General features: G+C 38.4%; 1 protein-coding gene across 3 annotated transcripts in view; it reads left to right on the top strand.

Moving 5' to 3' along the window:
* Nucleotides 1-3,171: 3,171 nt before the first annotated feature.
* Nucleotides 3,172-24,477, top strand: part of MAP4K5 (mitogen-activated protein kinase kinase kinase kinase 5) — a 110,938-nt gene continuing 89,632 nt past the window's right edge. For all 3 annotated transcript variants that reach the window (XM_060619811.3, XM_060619810.3, XM_078448266.2), the window contains exon 1: nt 3,172-3,386. In XM_060619811.3, coding sequence (XP_060475794.1) covers nt 3,279-3,386 — 108 coding nt within the window. In that variant the 5' untranslated portion in view covers nt 3,172-3,278. The remainder of the gene's footprint in view (nt 3,387-24,477) is intronic.

The following is a 24,477-nucleotide window of genomic DNA, read 5'->3' as shown; positions in this document are numbered from 1 at the left end:
CATTTTGCAACTAGTTTATGCTGGAAGGTTCATCAGGAGATCATATAAGATAAGCCTATATGTTCCATAGACAAAAACTGTCCTTGTGATCTGTTGTCATACTTGAGAGCTTTAATTAGCTTTTGTGTTTTGGATAGTAATTGGGAAACTTACCTATGTAGAAGTTAAAAAATTTTATGTCCAGTTGAAACCAGAAGCCACAGATTACAATCAGCATTTTACTAAAGAAATTTGACAGAATGGAAAAACACTACAAAGCAGAGAGCAAACCATTACACGTTATTATGTAGATAAGAGTAAAACCTGGAAGATATTTGCATTTAAGACATTATGGAGACACAAAGAATATATGATAATGAGGCTGGGATGAAGGACCTACCAAGCCATATTTTTCCTTATTCCATACCTTGTTATAAAGCTGGGTAGCTTGTAAGAAATTCCTGTTAGCTATAATTTTTTATTATTCTTTATTATTATATTATTTTTTATTACTAAAACTATGTGCTTATTTAGGAGGTAAGATTAAATTTACATACCACATGTTTATTTCATGGAAATTGAATTTGAATTTCTCTACCAATCATGTAATATTTAACCCACCAGCTATGATTTCACTGATCTTGTTTAAATGAACTCAACCACTATTTTTAAATCCTTAAGATTCCTTTGGAGTTAGAATAAAGCAAATGTTTTCCTCTTTGCATCAATTGTGGTACAAGTAATGATTATAGCAGACACATTTTTTAACCACCACGTAGAATTTCAACTTTTTCCATGCTATGTACCTCTGGGTTGATGGTCAAAGCATATGGATCTGCCATTGCTGGAAACATAAAACATGTGCATTCCAGAGTCTTGTTGAAGCTTATGACCTCAAACTTTTTATTGCCCAATTCATATCAAACACTGTGTTTCAAGAATAACATGCTTGAAGGATTATCAGACATTTATCCTTGTTTCAAACTGGGAATTCAAATTTTCCACTTTATGAAGGCCCATGAGGTAAACTTTTCTAAAGTCTTAGTATCAGCACAAGAAGTGCCTATCTTGACCAATTGCTTCGTGGTGATCTCAAAAACACTATAAAACCCTCTACTTTGGCCAATTTGTTGCATTGTTCTGGTATCCTATTTTTCCTCTCTTTAACATCACACCTATTTCTTCCTTTACTTACTTTTATCTTGTGTTATAATATGTATTTTCTGTATGCTGCCTCAAATTCTCTGGAATAATGCAAGTATAAATAAGAATAAATTTCAGACTAGAGATAGGATCAACCCTTATAAGGTCAAAGGGAAAAAAAAAGAATCTATGACAGCAAACAAGTACTAGGATACCAATAGAACATTTGAAAAGATTTTGAGTCATTGAAGCCAAAAGTATGTGCCCACCAAAACAAGTGCCAAGAAGCTTTGAAAGAAGGAACTGTTCTTCAACAATTTTTTCAATGCAGCAAACACATAGGCTTTGTCCATAGAGCATGTAAGTCTGAGCTTACTTATACTCCCTAAATAAGTGCCCTTTGTGCATGGAACACAAGAAAATACATATATTCCTTGTCCTGTTAAGGTGTAAATTTAATTTCTACATTATACAACTAATTACAACAATCAACAAGGAGTATATTGCCCAAGAACAGAATTGAATTGGATGTTCAAAACCACAAGCCAACATCTGTAACTTGCTCTTTTGTGATTTTTCAGTTACTAAATGCACTGGCTGAGTGTTCATCTGGCTTTCCTGTTCAAAACCTCTACTGGATTCTAGGAATATTTTTACCAGTACACATAAACCTGGCAACTTTATTTCTACCTTCCAAACAACCCTGGAACTAGAACTGCAAAATAGCTTGTGAAATACCAGCCAAATTACTTCCTTGAACTCCTGTTCCATATTTTATGCACTGTGAAGTATTTTACAACTTCTTATATTTGAAAATCCTCTTTGTAATCCCGTAAAATGCCTCATAAACACTTGCTTGGCTGTCAGATGCAAAACCTTATCCTCTTCAAGCTGCAGATAATTATATTGAGATATTGTCAACTACGATGTCTTGTCCCAGATCACGTACTGAGGAAGAAGTAGAGCCAGAATCAGGTCGTGGTCTCTTGATTTTGTTTCAGCTTCTGAAGAACTCCTCATCCAATCTAAGGAGCAATCCCCGGGGCAACGCACTGCGTGTGCCCAACAGGGATAAAGGCCACTGTGACTTCCTAGGAATTCAGGCTTTCAGAAATGTGGAAAAACTCAGTAGGAGACAGGTTGCGCAGCTGTGTAGTGCAGCCTCAAGCTGGTACCACTGGGAATGGTTTGCAAAACAGGAAGGTGCAGTCGGGTGTGCCGCGGCTTAGTTAAGCCGGCACTCCCCCACCTCCTTCCCTGGCGCCCCACTGCCAGGTAACTTCTGGCCCAGTGCCCTCGGTACCTTTCCCGTGCTGAACTGGAAAGGCTGCCCTCGTGCCCACCCTTCTCCCTCTACCCGTCACTCTCCAAGTTTACCTGACGGATCTGGGGGCGGTTTAGCAGAGGCCGGTCGGCTCACTGGGTGAGCGTGGGGGGGGGGGGGGGGTCCTAACCTCAGAGTGGGTAGGAGAGGCTGGGCCCCGAAAGGACGCGGCCGGCCGTGGGGGGTGCTGGGGGGCGCGGTGGCCCGGCCCGGAGGGTGTCGTGTCCCGAGCAGGCCTCAGGGCGGCACTCTGGTCCCGCGGCCGGAGCGCTCGGGCGGGCCGCTGGGCGCCGACCCACGCTGGCCAGGAACGTTTCACCCGGTGACGCAGCCCCGGGTGGGAGACGTGGTGCGGCGGCGGCGGCGGCGGCGGCGGTACGCGCCTCCGCCGCCTGCGAGAGGACGTGCGGTGCGGCGGGAGGCGGCGGCGCAAGACCTGGAGCGGCCGGCGGACGCCGGGAAGCAGGACGCGGACGCCGGCGAGGAAGTAGGTCCCGGGTCGGCGCTCAACAAAGAGCGGGGCCGCCCCCCTCGGGTGCCGAGCCAGCCCCAGGCCCCGGCGGTTCGCGGGCGGCCGGGAGGGGGAAGGGCCGCGGCCGGAACGGGACTGCGGGGACGCCGCGGACCCTTCCAGGCCCGCTTCTCCGCGGCCCGCGGCGGGGCGGAAGGGAAGGGGCTGGGCCGCTCGGGGTTGTAGCCTTTGCTTGTCTCTGGTGCAGGCAGAGCTGCGGGCAGAGGCTCCATGTTGGGAAGCGGCGCCGCTCGTTCTCGTTAGCGGGAATCGATCCGGGCGCCGCGGGCAGAACCGGCGGGGCGCGGGCCCTGAGCGAAGATGGAGGCCCCGCTGCGGCCTGTCGCGGACATCCTGAGGCGGAACCCGCAGCAGGACTACGAGCTCGTTCAGAGGGTCGGCAGCGGCACCTACGGAGACGTCTATAAGGTGAGGCAGGCCCGGCCCGGCGGCGGGCTCCTTTCCTGCGGTCGGCTGGCTCCCGGGAGTACGGCTACTTTCTAGCGAAGTAGGAGGCGTAGGGAGGATGCCTTTATTGTTGCATCTTGGAGATGAAGGGGTCGGGGTTCCTTTTTTACTCAGTTCTGAGCGCCTTTTAGTCACGGCTTGCTCTGATCGCTCACAACATGCAGAACTAACCACACACCTTTTCAAAACCCACTGTCGTACCTTTTTTTTTTTTTTTTTTTTTTTTTTTGTAGTATAAAAGCTTTTTTCGTTTGTGTTGTTGAGGGGAGTTCGAATATAGAGTTGCAGTTGAGGATGCTGGTCTTAGCATGGAAAAATGCTTCCTGAAAGACAGTCGATGGGAAAGCATATTGACATTAGGCATTTGCATTTAAAGAAAACTTTTAAATAGATGAGCTTGATTTAAAAAGTCATGTGAAAGGGGGTCTGTCTGGTTTAACTGTAAGTAGTCTAATGCTGAGCAAAATGACGTGTGCGCAAACATTATCCTATGTAGAATTCTGCTTTTTCTGCTAGATGTTTCATCATTTGTATTTGGTTGATGTTTTTTTTTGTTTGTTTGTTTGTTTGTTTGTTTATTCTTCTACTTTAGCAGTTCCTCTCTCAGGGATTTATAACATCCCCGACCAAGAGGGGATAAGAGCTGTTGTCTTTTTAATTGTACTCTTTTGCATTAGTTGAAACAGGCAGGAGGGTAAGGTACTCTTAATTTGAGATTAAAGAAAAGTCATAGAGAAGCAAGCTGAATTCCCTAAATACACTGAGTTCTTGAAGGATTAAAAGGAAAGAGATCGTTTCACATTCTTATATGCTTTTTGTTTTCTCTTCCAAAAAGGGAGTGTTAATGCAATTCATATGGATATATTGAGGGAAATTTCCTTTGATTTTGTAACAGCTTTGTTTATTGGATTTAATCATGATATTTATCCCATTGTTCCAGACAACACCTCTGCATATAGTTGAAATAGCCTGTGTCATATGGGTGATTTACTGGTAGATTCCTCTGGGGTTTGTCGTTGTTTTGCATGGATGGTAAAATGGAAAGAAAACATCCTTTTTTTTTTTCTCCTTTTCTGCTTTTAATATTCTATAAATAATAATAATTCATGATGGTATATGATGAATCTATTAATAACAATTCAAAATGGTGTATGTCATTTTACTGAAATGGACTGTGATGGGTAGGCTTTTTATTCATTAAAAGGGCACTTGAATTTTCTATACTAGGCGCTGTACTAGGTATGGGGTATTGAACTGTGAGGCAAGTCCCAATTCTTGCTCTGTGAATACCTTTGAATTCAAAATGGATAATTATAACAGAATCCTCTTCTTTATGTAGAATTAGAGGTAATTAACTCTTCATTGTTTAGCTATGGGTTAGCCATTTTGTGGAATGCTCTTGAAAAATTGAAATTCCTTCTTGCTTTCTCAGTCCCACTTTTTAGTCATTTTCGTTTTATGATTCACTATGAGATCAGTTGAATTTAGTTCATATTAACGAAATAGTCTAAATTCCAGTTCTTGTATATTTTTTCTCTACTACAATAAAATTTAAAGTGTTTTCTCCACAAAAATCTCAAGATCCCCACCTTTTTTCTTTATAAGTATAATAACTAAAGCAACTGTCTGGAGCAGGATTTTATTCTTGCAGGAAAAGCAAAGGGTTATATTAAAAGGAAAGCTAATGCTTGTCCTTTAGCCTGGTGCCTCCCTGCCCTGTGTCTCTCTTCCATAGTTCCTAAACAGAGGATCAGTGACTGAATATTTATCATATATCATCTTCACCCCCCTTCGCCCCACCCCATCTCCTTCCCTCCCCACATTCATGCTCCCTCACACTTATACTCATCCATGCTTGGGCAGCCTTTGATTGCTAAACGTGCTCAAAATCCTGGTTCCTTGTCTTTCGTTTCCCTTTGTTCTGATTACCTGGAATCACCTCCCAACACCCTCCCCCGCTTTCACCTGTTGCTATCTTACCTGTCCACAAAAACCTTACTCAAAGGCTCCTCCAGGAATCCCCAGCCCTTCCTGCTTATCTCTCCCCCCTCATCTGTTACTCTTTCCCCTCTTCATTCTGTTCTAGCCATACTGGCCTGTTTGCTCTTCCTTAAACATGCATAATAAGCATCTTCCTACCTTTGGGTCTTTATGTGTTCTTCCTATTTTCTCTGCTCAGAATGTTTTCCTCAGACAGCCACAGCTTGCTCCCTTCCCCCCTTGGTTTTACACCCTGCATCTTTTTTTCCTACTTTTTTTTTTCTTGTACTTAATTATCATGTAACATCTTTTACTTATTTTTTTCTTGTTTATTATCTGTTTCAATCCACTAATGTACTCAATGAGGGCAGGAGTTTTATGTGTTTTGTTCACTGCTCTATTTCTAACAGCACCTGGAATTATGTCTGGCTGGCATAGAGTAAGTGCTTCTAAAAATTTGAAGATTGAATGAATGAATAAATGAATGAATGAATAACTATCAGTAATTCTATCACCTCGTTGTCTGGGCATATTCTTTCAACATCACAACATTAAATTAGCACTTAATACTCTGTGTTTCTCTGTAATTCCTATTATGATATCCTGCCATGTATTTTTAGTACAAATTTCAATTATTTGAGTTCTCTAGGAAAAATATTTCTGAAAGAATATTTCATAGCATATCCTTTTTCAGCTCTCTGAATCCTACAGGATTTTGTCAGTTTGTATTTACTCCTTAATATTCCTAAAAACATGTAACATTTGGGATGTAGTGCTGAAGTTTTGGAGCTCAGAGCAATTTTGCTGTTTATCACTCTGTTTCTGATGAACTGAAAATCCTTGAAAGTTTTAGAAGTATTTTCAGTCAGTGATATAAGTTAGTAAAATAATAACAGTGAAGAGTAATGAAGGTACATTAGTTGCTGTTGTAGTCAGGTATTATTTGTACTTTTCTTCATAAATATTACAGCTCCAGCAACCATCTGGAGCAGGATTTTATTCTTGCCAGGAAAAGCAGGTATCTTAGGAAGCAGGAACTTTAGAAGGACTACACCTTTGAGAATCTTTGTGAATTATATATATATTCTTTGAAAACACGGATCTCCTCTGAAGCTCCTGTCTTTGCTGAGAATCTCCAGTAGGGGAGAGCTCAATCTGGCGATTCCCTGGTTGAAAGGATAAGTATTCTTTTAGATAAATAGGGCAAGAGCAGGAAATGGTGCAGGGGGAAGAAACACAAAAGAGAAAGGAAATGTGGTGGAAGATGGATAAAGATTAAATTTAAGCTGGGCAAATTTTATTTGTAATTAATGTTAATATTTAAATCTGCCAGCAGGAAGAGGTCTGGAGATACAGTGTGTTCACTATCTTCTCTCCACAGAAGATCTAGACATGTCAAGTGATCTAGAGAGTACAGCATCATGATACAGTTCGTAGTTAACAGTACAAGCCATTGTGGTGGTCTTTATCGAAATTTCTGTATCGAAATTGTTCCCAACCTCCATTCCAGAGAAGGTCTAGAAATCTTTTTTTTTTTTTTTTTAATCTTTTGTGGGATATAAATTTAGAGCCCATGTATTTTTCTAACCCGCATTGCTTTTTCTGATTGATTATACAAGTATGACATGTTTAGCTGCAGGAGGGCAGGAATAGATGTCTCTTGTTCATCACTGTGTGATAACAGATGGATGCTCAATAAATTATTGAATGACATTAGTTATAGAAAATTACCCAGAGATAATGCTGTTAATAATTCAACAGTTTATTTTGGCTTTTTTCCTGTTTTTGTTTGTTTAGTTTTTTTAAGTTTATTTATTTATTTTGAGAGAGAGAGCTTGCACTGGGGAGGGGCAAAGAGAGAGGGAGAGAAAGAATCCCAAGCCGGCTCCGTGCTGTCAGTGCAGAACCTGATGTGGCGCTCAGTCTCTAGTGAGATCGTGACCTGAGCTGAAACCAAGAGTCAGATGCTTGACTGAGCCCCCTAGGGACCCCTTTCCTGATATTTTTAAACCAATATGTTTCTAAAAATGATTTATATAAAATTAGGACTGCAATGTATCTCTTTTTTCTGCTTGAATTGGGATGGCTAGTATTTTCCCTGGTAATTAAATATTATCCAAAAATACCAGTTTTGAAGGATCTATTTTTAAAGGGTCTGTTGAACAAACACCCATTTAGTGAATCTTTCTAAGATTCATTTTTGTTTTCAATTAAAATAATTTTTTTTGCAATTATGAATAATGTATAATTTGTGTGGAAATCTTTATCATGTAGTTTTATCACTTCCATGGGTTCTTCTGGGTCCTGGGTGAACTGGGTCCACTGTGGTGAATCCCTCTTTTATATATGCCCTCCTTTTCTCTCCCTTAAGCCAGAAGTCACAATTCTGAAAAGGCATGAGGCACTTTGAAACCTATTCCAGGATCCCATTGTATATAGATTCACTTATTCTGGAAATATTTGTTGAATGCCAATTGGATGTTAGGGGATGGGGATCCAAACACAAGAAAGAGAAAGTACACTGTCAACAAGGAACATGTAATTTAGTTGGGAAAACAGACATATAAACAGTTATAATGTGGTAAGTGCAATAGAGAAGTGAAGTCAAAGAAATACCCAACTCTGTTTTTACTGGGGATAGGGGAATGGAGGAGAGGAGAGAGAAGTATGACGTGAACCAGGGAGGATTAACGGAAGAAAGGACATTAACTGGATTTTAAAAGAATGCAGGGTGATTTTCAGGTGGACAAGATGGGAAAGATATTTCAGGCTCTGGGAATAGTGTGTGCAAACACCTGGTATCTTGAGAAGCCACGATGAATTTTGAGGGATTTGGAGTGACCAAATCTGGCAGAGATGTCATAGATGGAGAACACAGGCTATTTTTGGGCAGAAAAGGACCAGATAATGGACCTATGTCAAAGAATCTGGACTTCTTCCTATAAATTGAGAAAACACTGTAGAAGGGAATCTCTCACAGTGTAGTGGATAGATTAGATAAAGTTACTGGAAGTATAAAGACCAGTCACTGAATTATCCAAATGAGAGTTCATATAAGCCTAAATTTAGGCATTGGAACTGGAGATAAAAGGAAGGGATGGATGAGTCATATTTAGAAGATGATCAAAATTACCTGGTGATTAGTTGGGGGAAGGACAAGTAATCAGTGGCATTTAAAATTCTGATTTGGGTGACTATATTGCTGCCATCAACAGAATTAGAAAATAATAAATTTGTGGGTTTGGATCTTGTGTGTGGTTTTCAACATATGACATTGATAGGTGGATATGTCTGACAGATGGTAGCACAGTGCAGCTCTGGACTTGAGAGATGAACTGGGGATACAGGTTTGGGAGTCATCATCACTTTATGGGGTGGTACCTGTGAAGTATAGATGAGGTCACCCAAGAGAGTTTATAGGATAGTTGAGGAAATGCTGTAGTCTTAAGAGAGGTGGCAGAAGAAAATGACATTGAAGGTGTCTGAGAAGAAACAAAGAACAAACAAAAGAGAAACTTTTCATAGAAATCAAGAGTTTTGGGGTGCCTGGGTGGCTCAGTCAGTTAAGTGTCCAACCTCAGCTCAGTCATATTATCACAGTTGGTGAGTTCAAGCCCCGCATCAGGCTGTCCACTCTCGGCACAGAGCCCACTTTGTATCCTGTCTCCCTCTCTCCCCTGCTCATGTTCTCTCCCTCTCTCTCTCACAAATAAACATTAAGAAAAAAAAAAAGAAATCAAGAATTTCATAGAAATCAAGATCTCTGTCATCTCCTGCATCTATTCTTGTTCCCCTTTGCTCTGACTGCAATAAGGAAAATATATTGATCTTCAAAAAATATAAATCTGAAGTTTGTGTCATTTCTCCTTCTCTTTGTCTATGGAGTAAAGCCTTAGAATATAATACACTTTAAGACCTTGCCTATCCTGACATTTTAACCATACTGAATTTCATTCAGTTCCTTATATGCACTCTACTGTCTGTCCTTCAGGTTTTTGCAGATAGTATTTCCTTTTCTTAGAATACTTTGCCGCTTCTTCTTTTTCACCTATCTTCTCTTTAAATTTGTTTTTAAAAACTGCATTTTCAGGGAGGCCTTTTCTGTCCCTTAAATAAGGTCATGTTTATTTGCTGAATGATTTCTTACCCTCTTACTCATCATTCATCACATATCATTGTTGCTGTCAATCTCCTGCTCTATTCAGACTGCATGAGAACAGGGATCTTGCATCTACTGTTGAATCAGCTAGCCTAGCACAGTCCCTCCCAGATAGTATGTGTTCAATATGTTTTGAAGGAGTGAGCAACATAGTGGTCGTGTAAGTAAGGAATCGAAAGGGTTGATTAAGAACAAAAGATTCAGTATCAGTAATCATCAGGGAAATGCAAATCAAAAGTACAGTGAGGTATCACCTTACACCAGTCAGAATGGCTGATATCAAAAAAAGAACAGAAATAACAAATGTTGGCAAGGATGTGGAGAAAAAGGAACTTGTTGGTGAGAATGTAAATTGATACAGCCACTGTATAAAACAGTATGGAGATTCCTCAAAAAATTAAAAATAGAAATGCCATATGACCCAGTAATTCCTCTACTGGGTATTTATGCAAAGAAAAGGAAAACACTAATTCAAAAAAATATATCCACACCTGTGTTTATTGCAGCATTATTTACAGTAGCCAAGATATGGAAGTATCCCAAGTGTCCATCGATAGATAAATTGGTAAGTATGATGTGATAGACTATATATACACACACATGTATGTGTATATATATATATATATACATACATATGTGTGTATATATCATACCTGTATATAAGTGGAATATTACTCAGCCATAAAAAGGATGAAATCTTAACATTTGCGATGACATGGATGGACTTAGAGGATATTATGCTAAGTGAAGTAAGTCAGACAGAGAAAGACAAATACCATATGATTTCACTTATATGTGGAATCTGAAAAATGAACAAACAAATTAAAAAAGCAGAAACAGACCCGTAAAAACAGAGAACAACTGGTGGTTGCCAGAGGGGAGGGGGGAGTGGGGGAAGGGAATGGGCAAAATGGGTAAAGGGAAGTGGGAGGTACAGGCTTCCAGTTATGGAATGAATACATCATAGGAATGAAAGGTACAACATAGAGAACATGGTCCGTGGTATTGTAAAGTGTTATATGGTGACAATAGCTATATTTGTGAGCATAGCATAACTTACAGAGTTGTTGAATCACTATGTTGTACACCTGAAACTAATTAATGCTGTGTGTCGGCTATATTTGAATTAAAATTAAAATTAATTTTTTAAAAAGTAAAATTTGAGGTATGAATGATAAGTAAGGAAGTTAAGGGAATGTAGAACCCTCCTTGAAGCAGCTTAGCTATGAAAGGAAAAAGAAATGAGACAGACTTCTTCCACTGCTTCTTCCAGCAGTTTCTTCCACTGCTTCTGTTTTTTTTCTCCCATTGAGAATGATTATAGCTTTTCAGTTATTATTCTTCAAGATTGTTTTATCACCCAAGTGACCAGGAGTGTTGCTGAATTTTGAGACAGAATTCCACAGGGAATAAAATCAAGACAAAGAATTTGGGAGGTATTGAAAATTTAGAAAGGTTAAGGGCAAAAACTTAGGATGGGGTTATCAGGGACATAGACGGGGAATACTTTTAAAGTCTCCTTCCCTCCCTTTCTTCTACCCTCCCCCTTTTTTTCTCTCCCTCCTCTGCTCTAAAGTAGAGCCTCCATAGATTTCCAGCTCTGTTTGTTTTCCTATGAGTATGGTTAGGCTGAGGCACATTGATCAATGGGGAGCTGGGATGGAGCAGGGTGATGACAGGGTGGAAAGGTGTATTTAACATTTAACCAATATTTAGTGAGGGCATCTTATGTGCCAGATACTGTTTTGAGGCCTTGGGGTCTGTGAAGAGGAAGACCAAGATTCTTGCTCTTATGGAACTTAGATTCTAGTAGGAGAGAGAGACAATAAACATGATAAAAATTATGTAATATGTTAGCAGGTGATTAATGATATGGAAAGAAGGAAAAGATGAGCAGGTTAAGGGGGATCAGGATTGCCAGGATGGTATGGAGGGGTCAGGTTGGGGAATTCTAAGAGGATCTTCAGGGTCTGCCTCATTGAAAAGGCTAGATTTTAGCAAAGACTTGAAGCAAATGAGGACTTAGCCAGGTGAATATCTGTGTAATCAGAGGAAATCTTAAATATTTCTGTCTTACTGAATCACCTGACCCTATCTATACTGCTAAATTGTAAACTTAAGGGTCAGGAATTAGAACTAAGACATGGCATTGCCATCATACCATCTTATTGGCTGGTGCAAGAGTACAGATCATTGTGATTTTAATTAAATCAAGTTCAATAACAATTAAATATTTTGTAAGGTTATGTGAAAATAAAATGTGTTATTAAGGTGAAGTATACTGTTATGGATGTTTACTATTTTATAAATCATCTGGTTAAATCGTATTTAGTGTTTGTTTTTCTTACTGTGCAGAAGTAGGCTTATTTTATGACTACCTAAAAAAAAAGAATATGGTTCTGACAGTAGATGTGATGCTCTGGATCATGGCTGAAGACAAATTATTTAAAAACTCTTTTCTGTCTTCATAGAAATGTTTTGAGAACTATAAAAGAAGTCTTTAAAATACTTTCATCTTGGTGAAGATAGACATAAAACAGTGCCATCACTGGTGCAGGTATATAAATTCTGTTTCCAGAATTGACCTGTGGATATAGCCTTCACCTTAGGCTTATAATACATTTTAGTGTTCTTGTTATTTTTATTACATAGGTTTACCATTTTCACTTTATCCATCATTTCCAGTGTTGTTGATAAAATGGGATAGACTGCAGATTGACTTAGATTTCTTTTCTAGTTTTGCTTTCAAAATTTACAAAAGTTTCACTTCTCAGGTTTAAATTGTGGTTTCATACCAAATACACAGGAAGAGAAACATGAAGCTTATTAACAAGTGAAAACATGTATTTTCAGGGCTTTGTTGTCAATTTGAGAACTTAGTCCAAGTTGAGATAAATTGGAGCAGGCACTTTCACTTGGCTGTATTGGACTATTTGTACATTTGAGTGTTATTAGAAGGCTAGTGCTCTCCAGTTATGTGAAGTACTGTTTAAGTTAGTGTAGGTAAGTCTCTGTAAAGGGCAAGATGAATTTAGGTCAAACATCTCTATTTCTGTTAAATGTCATCATCTCCCACTCAGATTTTGAGAAGATGAATTGGGAAGCCAGGCGGATAACTTGATCTATCCTTGGAGGTGTTTGGGCCCATGAATCATACTGGCCCCTACCTTCCAACATTTTTACAAAAACGAAATCAGATTAAAATGACTAAGAGTGACTAATGTTTGTTTGGCTCTCCCATAATCAGTATATTATTTGTTTTTAAAAATAATCCTATGAAGTAGGGACAGGTATGTTATCATCTCTAGTTTACCCAAGAAAAAACTTACTATTTGTCCTATATCTTACTGTTAGTAAGCGGCATTCTGAGGATTTGAATCTAGCTCTTCTGACTCTATAATCTCTGTTGTTTGTACTATACGAAGCTGCCTCGGCACTGTACCTTTAAATTCATTGCTGCACACACAGCTCTTAACACATTGCCTACCACATAATAAGCTCTGTACAAATTATGGTCAGATGAGACTTCATGGCCTCACTCCTCTGCTTAGAGATGAGGGATTTTTTGGATGGATTTGAATGTACGTGTAAGCTTCAGTTCTCGGCACCAGTTTTAAGAGGCACTTTTTCCTGGTTACCCCTCCTGGTCGTTACTCTTCCCGTCATATTTTCCAAATCGGAACCCAGGGTTGATTTGTCTTTACTATGAAGACGACTCGGCTCACAGCCACCCTACAATGTAAATAACTAAAAAGAAAGTCTGTCCTTTTTTTGGTTGTTGGGACACTCTTCTTACTGTGCCTTTTCTTGCCCTCATTTTGTCTGAACTTTAGACTCATGGTTATTGTTATCTGAGTCCAATAGACTGTATTATATAATGCTATTATAAATTAAAATAAACAAAACACTAATTATTTCAGGCAGATAGCATTAGCTAGTTACTTCTGTGTGCCTCTAATTTAAGGTAAACAGGACTGCCTGAGAAGGATGTGACTTTTAGTGTTGTCTTGTGAACCGGTGTGTTATTTCGCACACACATGTACCTCCTTTTTTAGGTGTCCTGTGCTGTCCTGCCCCACTTTTTTAGTCCTTACCAGTATCAGGGAGAATCCAATGTAAGCATGTCTTAAATTATTTTAACAGATGTAACTTTCAATAAATTATTTAAGTTTATTTCTTTATTTGAGAGAGAGTGCGTGCATGCATGCACATGTGCAAGCAGGGGAGGGACAGAGAGAGGAAGAGAGAGAGAATCCCAAGTCGGCTCTTCATTGTCAGCATAGAGCCGGATGTGGGGCTCAAACTCACAAACTGAACTGTGAGATCATGACCTGAGCCGAAATCAAGAGTCAGCCACTTAACTGAGCCACCCAGGTGCCCCTCAGTAAATTATTAACAACTTTTACATTTTAAGTTTTTCAGCTACTAATTGTATTAGATGATGGAGATGCTTGGGTCTCTTAGCAGTTTTTTTTCCAGGAATAATTTCCTATTATTATTTCTGCAGTAGCATAGATCCAAGGGTAGGAAGGATTTGCCTTCCTTCCTATTGTGCCTCTCTCTTCCTTGCCTTGGCAGAAATAGCCTTCTTTCCTACCTTTTATTTTTAAAATACATTTTAAGCAACATACCCATTTTTAGAAAACTATGATATAGGAAGAAATGAAAAATTACCTCTATCTTCTTTACCAAAAGATAAACATTGCTGTAGATATTTTTGTAGACTTTTAAAAGCTAACATTAACGGTATATACATAAATCATAGTATATAAAAACACAGAATCACATGCAATATACGTTATATATATATAGTGTGTGTGTGTGTATATATATGTATGATAATTCAGTTTTTTTCATTTAATAATATATCGCAGGGGCACCTGGGTGGCTTAGTTGGTTAAGCGTCCGACACTTGGTTTCGGCTCAGGTCATGAACTCACAGTTTGTGAGTTTGAGTCCCACATCGGCTCTGTGCAGGGTCTGCTACAGATTCTCTGTCTCCTTCTCTCTCTGTGTCTCCCTTGCACGCACGTGCTCTCTCTCAAAAATAAACATTGGGGCGCCTGGGTGGCTCAGTGCGTAAAGCATCATACTTTGGCTCAGGTCGTGATCTCGGGGTTCATGAGTTCACGCGCCGCATCAGGCTCTATGCTAACAGCTCAGAGCCTGTAGCCTGCCTCAGATTCTGTGTCTCCCTCTCTCTGTGACCCTCCCCCGTTCATGCTCTGTCTCTCTCTGTCTCAAGAATAAATAAAAACGTTTAAAAAAAAAAAAAAGAATATTGTTTCTTTAAGTAAATTTCTAGAATTAAATTTTCTAAGCTTTTTGAAGTTTTAGTGAGTTTCGACCAGTTATTCCGCAAAAACATTGCACCCACCAACAGTGATTCCCTACCTCTTGTAATCTTGACACAAGCCCTTTTTTTTCTTTGCCATTAGGACTTGCAGATAATTAATTCAATTTAGGTAATCTTTTGGATGAAAGTCTCCTTTTAATAAAATCAATCTGTTCTAAGAAAGGGTTAGGAAAACAGTTTTCACAGACAAGTAAGTGTCCTGACAGGCTAAGTCTTTAGTGTGTCCTGAGATCTAAGTCATGTGGCCAGATTTGGAGTGACCTAAACAGGAAGGCCTCAGGCTCTGAATCTGTCTGCCTGGTAATATGTCTTCAGGGAAACCCTGCAATACAGTCTCTTTCTATGGCAGCAGGAGCACCTGTCTAGACCTGTATAACTGTGTGTGGAAGGCAGCTTGGAAATACTTACTCCACAAAAATTAAGGAGTTGGTGAGTTGGCAGAAACTTCTCCCACAGTGCTTGTGTCCCATAACCTATCCTTGACAAATAGTCATTTAACTTATTTAGACAGTAAGGACATACTATGTTTAGAAGCAGTCAGTTCCTTTTTAGGTGCTATCTAAAATCTGTCCCATTGAAACTCAAACAGGGCAGGTAAATCTTTGTAATTCTTTGCTCACATTGGAATCACATTGACCAAATGATTTCTGTATTTAGACTAAGTAGAAGAGAATTGTTTTTCAGAGAGAAGTTGAATTGATGATTTCTAGGAGTTTCTCCAAACTGAGCTTCTAATAGAATAGTATCTCTGGAGTGGTTTTAGTTGTAGTTTTGTCTGTTTTCACTATCCCTTAATGTGGGTAATTTTTTAGCATTCTATTCTTGACTTTATTTTTTTCTTATTCTCCATTTTCTTCCTAAGTAATCTCATCTAACTGCTTGGACTCAGTAATGTCGATGATGCCCAAATCTGGCTCAAATCCAGGTTAGCTCTTGTGCTTCAGGAGGTATCTATTAAGTGGCTTACACATTCTCACTAGTTGATAGGTTTCCATTGGAACCTAAAATTTAAATATGTTCAAATATGAGCCCTTCATCTATGCCCCTTCACTGCCTTCCTGTCTCCCCCCATAAGACGTGTTCATCTTCCTATGTTTGTCATTTTAGTGAATGGGAGCACACTGTCTGCTCAGTTGTGCATTCCAGAAAGTAGGGGTTATCCTAGGCTTGCTGTTTCTTTGCATTTCACATTAAATAATTTACCAGTTTCTAATGGAGACAAGCTTGGACTAGAGTATAGCAGAGGAGGTAAAAGGAAGTGGATGGATTTGATTATATTTTTAAGCCATCAGGATTTGCTGATATATCAGATGTGAAGAATGTGAAGGAAAGAAATGAAGAAGGACCTTGGGTTTTGGATTTAAGGAACTGAGTGGATGCGGTTCATTTTATTTAGATTGGGAAGATATAGGGATGAATGGGTTTATGGAGCAGGGATAACCAAGTGTTCTGTGTTAGACATGTTAAGGTTGAGATGCTTGGCAGATTTCCATGGGTTTAGGAGTCTGGAGCTGAGTAAGGAGAGATTTGTCCTAGAGATGGTTGTTAAAGCCATAGACTACATAGGAGAATTTAGATAAAGAAAAGGTGAAATTCCATCATCACTCAGGATAGGTAAGAGAAGAGGGAGTAATAAAGAGGCTGAGGCATTATTGAAGGTTTGAAGAAAGAGGAGTAAAATAGTCCTTATGAAGAGTGGAAAATCAAACCTACTAGAGAAGTTGTAGTTTGAGATCTGTGTTACGATTTGAAAACAAGACCAGCTGACATGATTTTGTAAATTTTTTCCCCCAACAACATTTAGCTATTCAAAACCAGTATGGAATTAGTGGATGATTGGGTTTAATCTGATGCCTGGATTTTGCCAGGCTACTGTGACAGAGGGGAAGATGGGAAGGAAATTAAGGATATTTGTAAGAGAGTGTCAGTGGAATGATAGGCCATGGAACCCTGACAGTTTAGGGAGAGTGTGGGGAATTAAGATGTAATTGGTGCCTGGTAGCCCTAGGGGAATTCTTTGATAAGAACAGAAGGACTAGTGGGCTGAAAGGATAGGTCATCATCAGGATGTATAGTATTTGAAATCAAGATGCAGATAGGAGGTCAATGGAAAGTCAGGAAGTAAATCTGATGTTGAAGTCTCTAAGACTTCTCTTGGAGGCAAGAGAAGGGGTAGAGAGGAAGACTGTGAACCAGGGGCTACAAAATCTTAAATGAACAAGGAAGGGGTGACCAAGAAAGTAGTAGATGGTAGCTACAAGAGAATAGTGAGTGAAACAGTCTGTCCTAAGCTTCAGAGGAATCTTATGTCTTACCATTCCCTCTTAGGTTCCCTTAACACAAGATATTTTTACTTCTTTTAGATGCCCATGTTTTCTCCTGTCTTTACACCATTGCCTGGAATTCTTCCATAATCACTTATGACCACCACCACCATCATACCGTGCTCCCCCTAACCCCAATATTTCTTACCAGGTCTCAGCTTATACTTACTTTCTCTTGGAAGCTTTCTCCAGCCAGCTTTGAGTGGGCTCAGAACCCCCGCTGTGCTGTCTTGTATCACCTTTGAGAGCATTTCTCACTCTGTATGGTACTCTTTACTTTCATCTCTCTCCAACTGATAAAAGTCTTGGAAGGCAGGAACTGTTTTTGTTTTTCTTTTTTAATGTTCATTTATTTTGAGAGAGAGAGAGAGCATGCACACCCATGCACATGTGCACGCACATGCACACGAGCAGGGGTGGGGCAGAGAGACACAGAGAGAGAGAGAGAGAGAGAGAGAGAGAGAGAGAGAGAATCCCAAGCAGGCTCTGTGCTGTCAGCTCAGAGCCTGATGTGGGGTTGCATCCCACAAACAATGGTGTGAGCTGAAATCAGGAGTTGGATGCTAAACCCACTGAGCCACCCAGGTGCCTGGAACTGTTTTCTTTCACTAAATCTCCAGTATCAACAGTACTTGGCACATAGTAGGTATTCAGTAGTATTTGTTCAATGAATTGAACCAGTCAAAAACAATGTTCCATAAAGATTTAGGTATAAAGGTTTTATAGACTATGACATAATTGTTTACTTCTTTTGTGGATAAACCAGGACTTTGTATTCTTTAAACCTTATAGATGCTGTGTTGCTACTTTTGTATCATAGTTCATATTCTTTTTTTTTAATGTTTATTTATTTCCATTTGAGAGAGAGAGAGAGAGAGACAGAGAGCACAAGCAGGGGAGAAGCAGAGAGAGAGAGGGAGACAGAATCCAAAGCAGGCTCTGAGATGTCGGCACAGAGCCCAACTCATGAGCCATGAGCTCATGACCTGAGCTGAAGTTGGATGCCCAACCGACTGAACCACCCAGGCTCCCCATAGTTCATATTCTTAAATCTAGGATGTTTAATCCTGATTCTGAGGAATAATCACTGGTCACTAGAGATAGCTTGTTAAATTTTGAGATGTCTGGATTTTCTGTTCTGTTAAAGAATATTTTTGGAGGAAGGGGGCATGTTTAAAACTGGTGCTCCCAATTGGCCTTACAGAAAAGTTTTGTGGCCTTAATATATGCTGGAAGGAAGTTAATTGGAGATAGGATGAGGGGTCTAATATGAAGAACAGTAAAGTTGCATGTAAGAGCTGAATGTTCATGGTGACTGTCATTACTTATGTTTCATTTTTTGACTTAATTAAAAAAAATTCTCTTCTAACTTAATGATTACGGAGGTGTAATGTTCATTATTAAGTCATATCTTCCTATTCTTCCTTGAAAACTTGTAGGTAAAATGTCTAGACACAAGACTTTTCCTTTATTTTTAGTCACCTTAAATTTCACAGCATATGAAGAAGTTCATAGCTGATAAAACTGGCAGCTGCATGGTGTTGGTGTTGTTGAAATAGAAATGGCTGAATTAGGAAGTTCAGCATCTTTACTTTCCCCCCCCTCTTTGTGCAAATGGAAATCTCAGGGTAACTTTTACTATGAATTAAAAAATCCAAGACAGGAGAGTTTGCGTTAAAATACTTCACTGGTAGTAAATTGACTTGGAAATGCTGATTAAGAGGTTAAAGGGAAATGCATTGGCAATGAGAATAGAAACTTAATTTAACAGGAAGCGTTCTTTCATGGATTTTATCATGATATTAATCCCATTTATTATTAGTTTATCTTTTCCCACCCAGTAATTTCAATTCCTAATTAAGAGTTAAATAATAGATAAGCTATAGTAATATTAGAGTTCTGGGTGATTAGTATACTTCTAAGACTGAACATAGCAAATATCAATAACCTACTAAAATAAACAGGAATCAGAAATATATTTAGGTCCTTTTTGTAGCGGTACCATGGTACTTCCATTACTTCCTTTTATAAACATAACGCAGGATCTTCACATTCTTGTGTATTAAAGTTGAAAACAAAAATACTTGAGAATATCACATTTAACTTGTTGGAGGGAAATGTTGGATTTCAAAAACCAGTATTATGTATGACTCTTCTGGATTATAGTGTGAAATTATATAGTTAAACTTCTGAAAGATCTCTTTAGTAAATTCAATCTGTAAGTCTCTGTTTAGATCTTTTTTTTTTTTTCCTGAAAGCCTCTTTGCCTTTTATTATAAAAGAGCCTGGTACTGCTCTCTGTTTTAAAAATCCAGCTGGAAAATTACAGAGTACAAAAATTTGCCCATCAGTTCTTCATTTGGAGAGAACAGATGTCTTCAAAGTGGGGACTGGCGTTTAAGTATTTATCCTGTAAGTGGGAGTTTTAGTATCTATTTTTTCTTTACTCTTTACTTCTGTCACTGCGTATATTTTGGCTTCTGCGTTGTATAGCTGAATTTTAAAACACCATCTTTATTTTATTTGGTTCTGCAGTTCATATCTTCCAAGGAGCTGATTCTTTCTGAGCGCCTCAGAATCTCTAAAAAACGAAAAAAACACAAAACAAGGTGTTCTTTATCCTTGTGTCTTTATTTTGGTTTTATTAGATTGAAACAACATATTTATGTTGATTTTAATCATAAAAATTGACTCCTAAATGTGTCTGAAAGTATATACTTAAAAAGATAGTTTTATATGTATTCTTTAAAAAGTAACTAATAGACTTAATTTTTACTACAGTTTCAGATTTAGAGATAACTGAACAGATAGTATGTAGACTTTCATCTACTCCCAGCTACCCACGTACCCACACAGTTTCTCCTTTTATTAGCATCTTACATCAGTGTGGTACATTTATTATAATTATTGAACTGGTGTTGATATACTATTATTATAGTCCATACTTTACATTAAGATTCACTTGCTGTGTTGTAGTTTTATGGGCTTTGACAGATACATAATGACCTGTATCTATCATTACAGCTTCACATGGAATAGTTTCACCACCCTAAAAACTCCCTGTGCTTTACCTGTTCCTCACTCTCTGCTCCAGCCCCTGGAAACCATTGTTCTTTTTTCTCTCTATAGTTTTATCTTGATGTTGATCCCCGTATTATTAGTTTATCTTTTCCAGAATGTCATGTAGTTGGAATCATATGGTATTAGACTGGCTTCTTTCACTTAGCAGTATACATTTAAGGTTCATATCTTTTCATGGCTTGATGGCTCATTTTTTTATCACTAAATGATATTCCATTGTATGAATGTACCATAATTTATTATTATCTGTTGAAGGACATCTAAATTGCTTCCAGTTTGGGCAATTATGAATAAAACCTGCTGTAAACATTCTTGTACAGATTTTTGTGTGGATTAAGTTTTTAACTTAATTGAGTAAATGTCAGAAGTGGAGATTGCTGGATCATATGGAAAGACTATGTTTAGCTTTGTAAGAAACTACTAAACTGTCAGTATATGTGTTCTTGAGAATCAACCTAATTAAAAGTCATGAAGGATATACGCTAAACTGTTAACAGTAGTTACCTCAGGGGGATGAAATGGGGAGGAGAGGGACTGCCATTTTATAATTGACTTTTTTAAAACAAAATATTACTTTGTAGTACTTTTTTACAAATAAAATTTTTCTCCAAAATACTTCATTTAATGCATCATAATAAAAATTGAAAATGAATCAACATAAAAGATAATTTAAAGCAGTATATTGTCAGTTTCGTAGCACTGTCTAGGTGTGGAGGATTTTAATATTTTATCCTTATTTTTTAAGTAAAGAGAGTAATAATCTTCCTACAGTCTTAATTGTCCATTCAACAACTTTTTAGAGCATCTGCCTATGGCACAGTTCTTTATAGCATCATGCCCACAGCTAAGAAGAGAGCATACTTCATCCAGCCTTGGGATATCAGGCAAGACTTCCTGGAGGAGGTGATACCTAAATTGCTTCATGAAGGAGAAATCTAAATGAACTAGGCTAATGTGGAGAAGGGCAGGGGAAAGAGAATGTACCAAAATGAGGACAGTGTTTTTAAGTAAGAGACCAAGTCCTTTGCTTCTGGTTAATCTGATTAAAATCGGAATTAATTGTTTCACACTCACAGAGAAGCATATTAGATCTTTTCATGCTGTTGGCACTCGTTTGAGAGTCTGTAATTGTGAAGTATGGGCTCATACTTTCTTTTGGTTTCTAGTGACTGGCAGAGTGCATTGCCCTAATGCCTGTTTTGCTTGAAAAACTGGAGTAATGAATACCCTGACAATGTTTTGTTGCTGGAGATATGTCAGCATCTATCACTGTCACATGAGTTAAACATTTCATTCCTTACTTGAATTTTAGAACTTTGAATGGTTCAACTGCAATTTTTTTGTGAGTGTACATATATGTTACTTTCTTGTGCCATCTATGTCTCTTATACTTAAATCTTCTTTCCACTGTGTAAACTTTCACTATGTGTCCATAGATTTTTTCTGTTTTCTATAAGATTCCAGTGAAATTTAAAAAATTATCACTTAGATGTAGAAAGAGGGAAAACTAGGAAATGTATCAACATGCAGGGATGAAAGTGGATTATGTTTGCCAGATTATAATGCAGTAGCCTTACAAGAAGAATTAGTTGAGTCTTGTCAGTTGATATTTTTCCCAATCCTCTAAGATGGATTTTAAACATTTTGGAAGGCTTTTTCCAGATTATTTAAAATAATTAATAATATTTTTCCTTGGATCAAATTCAAGTCTCAAATTATTTAAGACTTTCAGATATGTAAGAATTCACAATCTCTTATATTGGAAATTATTATAGGAAATAATTTAATGTAAAATATGATTCATTTATTTTCAACAAAAGTCACCCCTGAAGTCTATTAAATACTATGAAATTAATACTTTCCTCTTGTACCTGTTGGATTTAAAAAGTTCTCATCTATTGAAAGAAGCAGTGAAACCTTGACATCACAATATAGTTACTAGGTTCTAACTCCTTCTCTTGCCCCTGGCCAGCAGGCATAGCCTTGGGCAAGTTCCCCAACTTTACTGAGCTGTGTCTTTAATAGAATTAAGTAATGAATATGAGAGTTCCTCCAAAGTATAATTACAAATTACAAATATAATGCATCATTATCATGGAATTTGTCTTCTAATACACATTTAAAACCCACTGAACAAGATTCCCAAGAGGTCAATTATTACTACTTATTTTATAACTTCTGGCCATGTTTTCTGTACTGGAATCTTGCTGGCATGTGAAAAGTTGAGCAGTGGACAGCCTAAATCTATATGCACATAATTTTCTATAACCCATGGGAGGACTGAAATGCTGAAAGATCTTAGGAACTGGGACAAGACCTGACACTAACAGACAATTCTTTTGTTCAAGGGCAAGAAAGAGGAGAGGGTAGTTATGGTATGAGGCTTTTGGCTGACCTGTTCCCATTTCTCCAAATGCGTTTGCGTTTGGGGGAGAGGTAAATTATATGGGGGGAGTTAAAATGTCTGTTCACTCTTTGCCAAACCCCTCCTTACACTATTTACCATGAGAGATGAGGAAAATATGAACTTCTTGTCACAAAATATTTGAGACTTCTGCTGTAGAAAATCCTTTTTTTACTTCTTCCTTTCTGTTTGTGATTTTCCTTCTGTACCCCTCTCCCCCATTCTATTATTTTTCTCATCTTCTATATGTCATATCTAAAAGTATTCCTTTGAAGGCCATATTCCCTACATTCTTCTTTTCCTTTCCCTTTTTTCCTCTTTCCTCTTATAATGTGATTTATTTAATCCAGCAAATTGGTATAATTTTACGTTCCTGTTTTATAATATGCCCCTTCCTTATTTTTAATGCTAAGTATGAAAATGTACATATGAATCTAACATAGTAAGTGAAAGGTGTCATAAATTATTAAAGTGCATTTCCACATATGGTATGCCACAGGGTGTAGTGAAAATGAGCACTCATATTCACAGTGATGACATAATGGTACGATGCTTTTGGACTATTTTGACAGTATGTGTTGATAGCCTTAAATGGCCTTTTTTTTTTTTTTTAACATGTATTTATTTTTGAGAGAGAGAGAGAGAGAGAGAGAGAACAAGTGGGGGAGGGGCAGAGAGAGAATGAGACACAGAATCCGAAGCAGGCTTCAGGCTCTGAGCTGTCAGCATAGAGCCCAACACGGGGCTCAAACCCACAGACCACGAGATCATGACCTGAGCCAAAGTCAGACGCCCAACTGACCGAACCACCCCAGAGCCCCTGGCCTTAAATGCTTATGTTCATACCCTTAGACCTAGTTAATTTCCATCCCTAGAATCCATTTGAAAAAAATAACCTTAAATAATGAAAAGACTACGTGTGGCGTTCTTAATGTCTAGCAATAAGGGAGAATGATTATGTAGACTATTATGTGGCCGTTTAAAGTAATGTATAGCATGGAGAAAGATATTTTAAAGACAGAATACAAATTTGTACCTACAATAGAACTTGACAGATACAGATTTCACATCCAAGGTTTGTGAGAGTATAAATTCATATATTATAAAAACAATATATGGCAATATATTCATTTAAAATCCACATACCTTTTGGGAAGCCTGCGTGGCTCAGTCGGTTAAGCGTCCAACTTCGGCTCAGGTCATGATCTCACGGTTCGTTGGTTCGAGCCCTGCATCGGGCTCTGTGTTGACAGCATGGAGCCTGGAGCCTGCTTCGGATTCTGTGTCTCCCTCCCTCTCTCTCTCTCTCTCTGCCCTTCCCCCTTTCGCTCTCTCGCGCGCTCTCTCTCTCTCTCTCAAAAGTAAATAAATGTTAAAATCCACATACCTTTGACCGAACAATTACACTTGTAGGTTGCCTCAATAATAAATTCTGATATGTGCCAAAATATTTGCACACTAATCATTGCAGCACTACTTATAATAAGTCTGGCATGACATTTTGTTAAGTAGTGAATAGTTTGTTTTCTAGCAATTTATCTAAAGGAAATAAGGCTGTGGATAGATACAAAGCTAAGATATATTAATCTCTCTAGTTATAACTACAGAATAATGTTAAAATTCTCCATGTTCAGATGGAGATTAGTGAAATACAGTCTTTATCCCGTCAGTAGAAAATTATGCAGCATTACAAATCACATTGTAGAAAACTGTGATGGCATCATCTTCTACAGCACATACACATGCAT

The sequence above is a fragment of the Panthera onca genome, chromosome B3, assembly GCF_046562875.1.
Source record: "Panthera onca isolate mPanOnc1 chromosome B3, mPanOnc1 haplotype 2, whole genome shotgun sequence".
Lineage (NCBI taxonomy): Eukaryota > Metazoa > Chordata > Mammalia > Carnivora > Felidae > Panthera > Panthera onca.
Note: the sequence above shows the minus strand (reverse complement) of the source record. Positions and strands in the feature narration are given on the sequence as shown.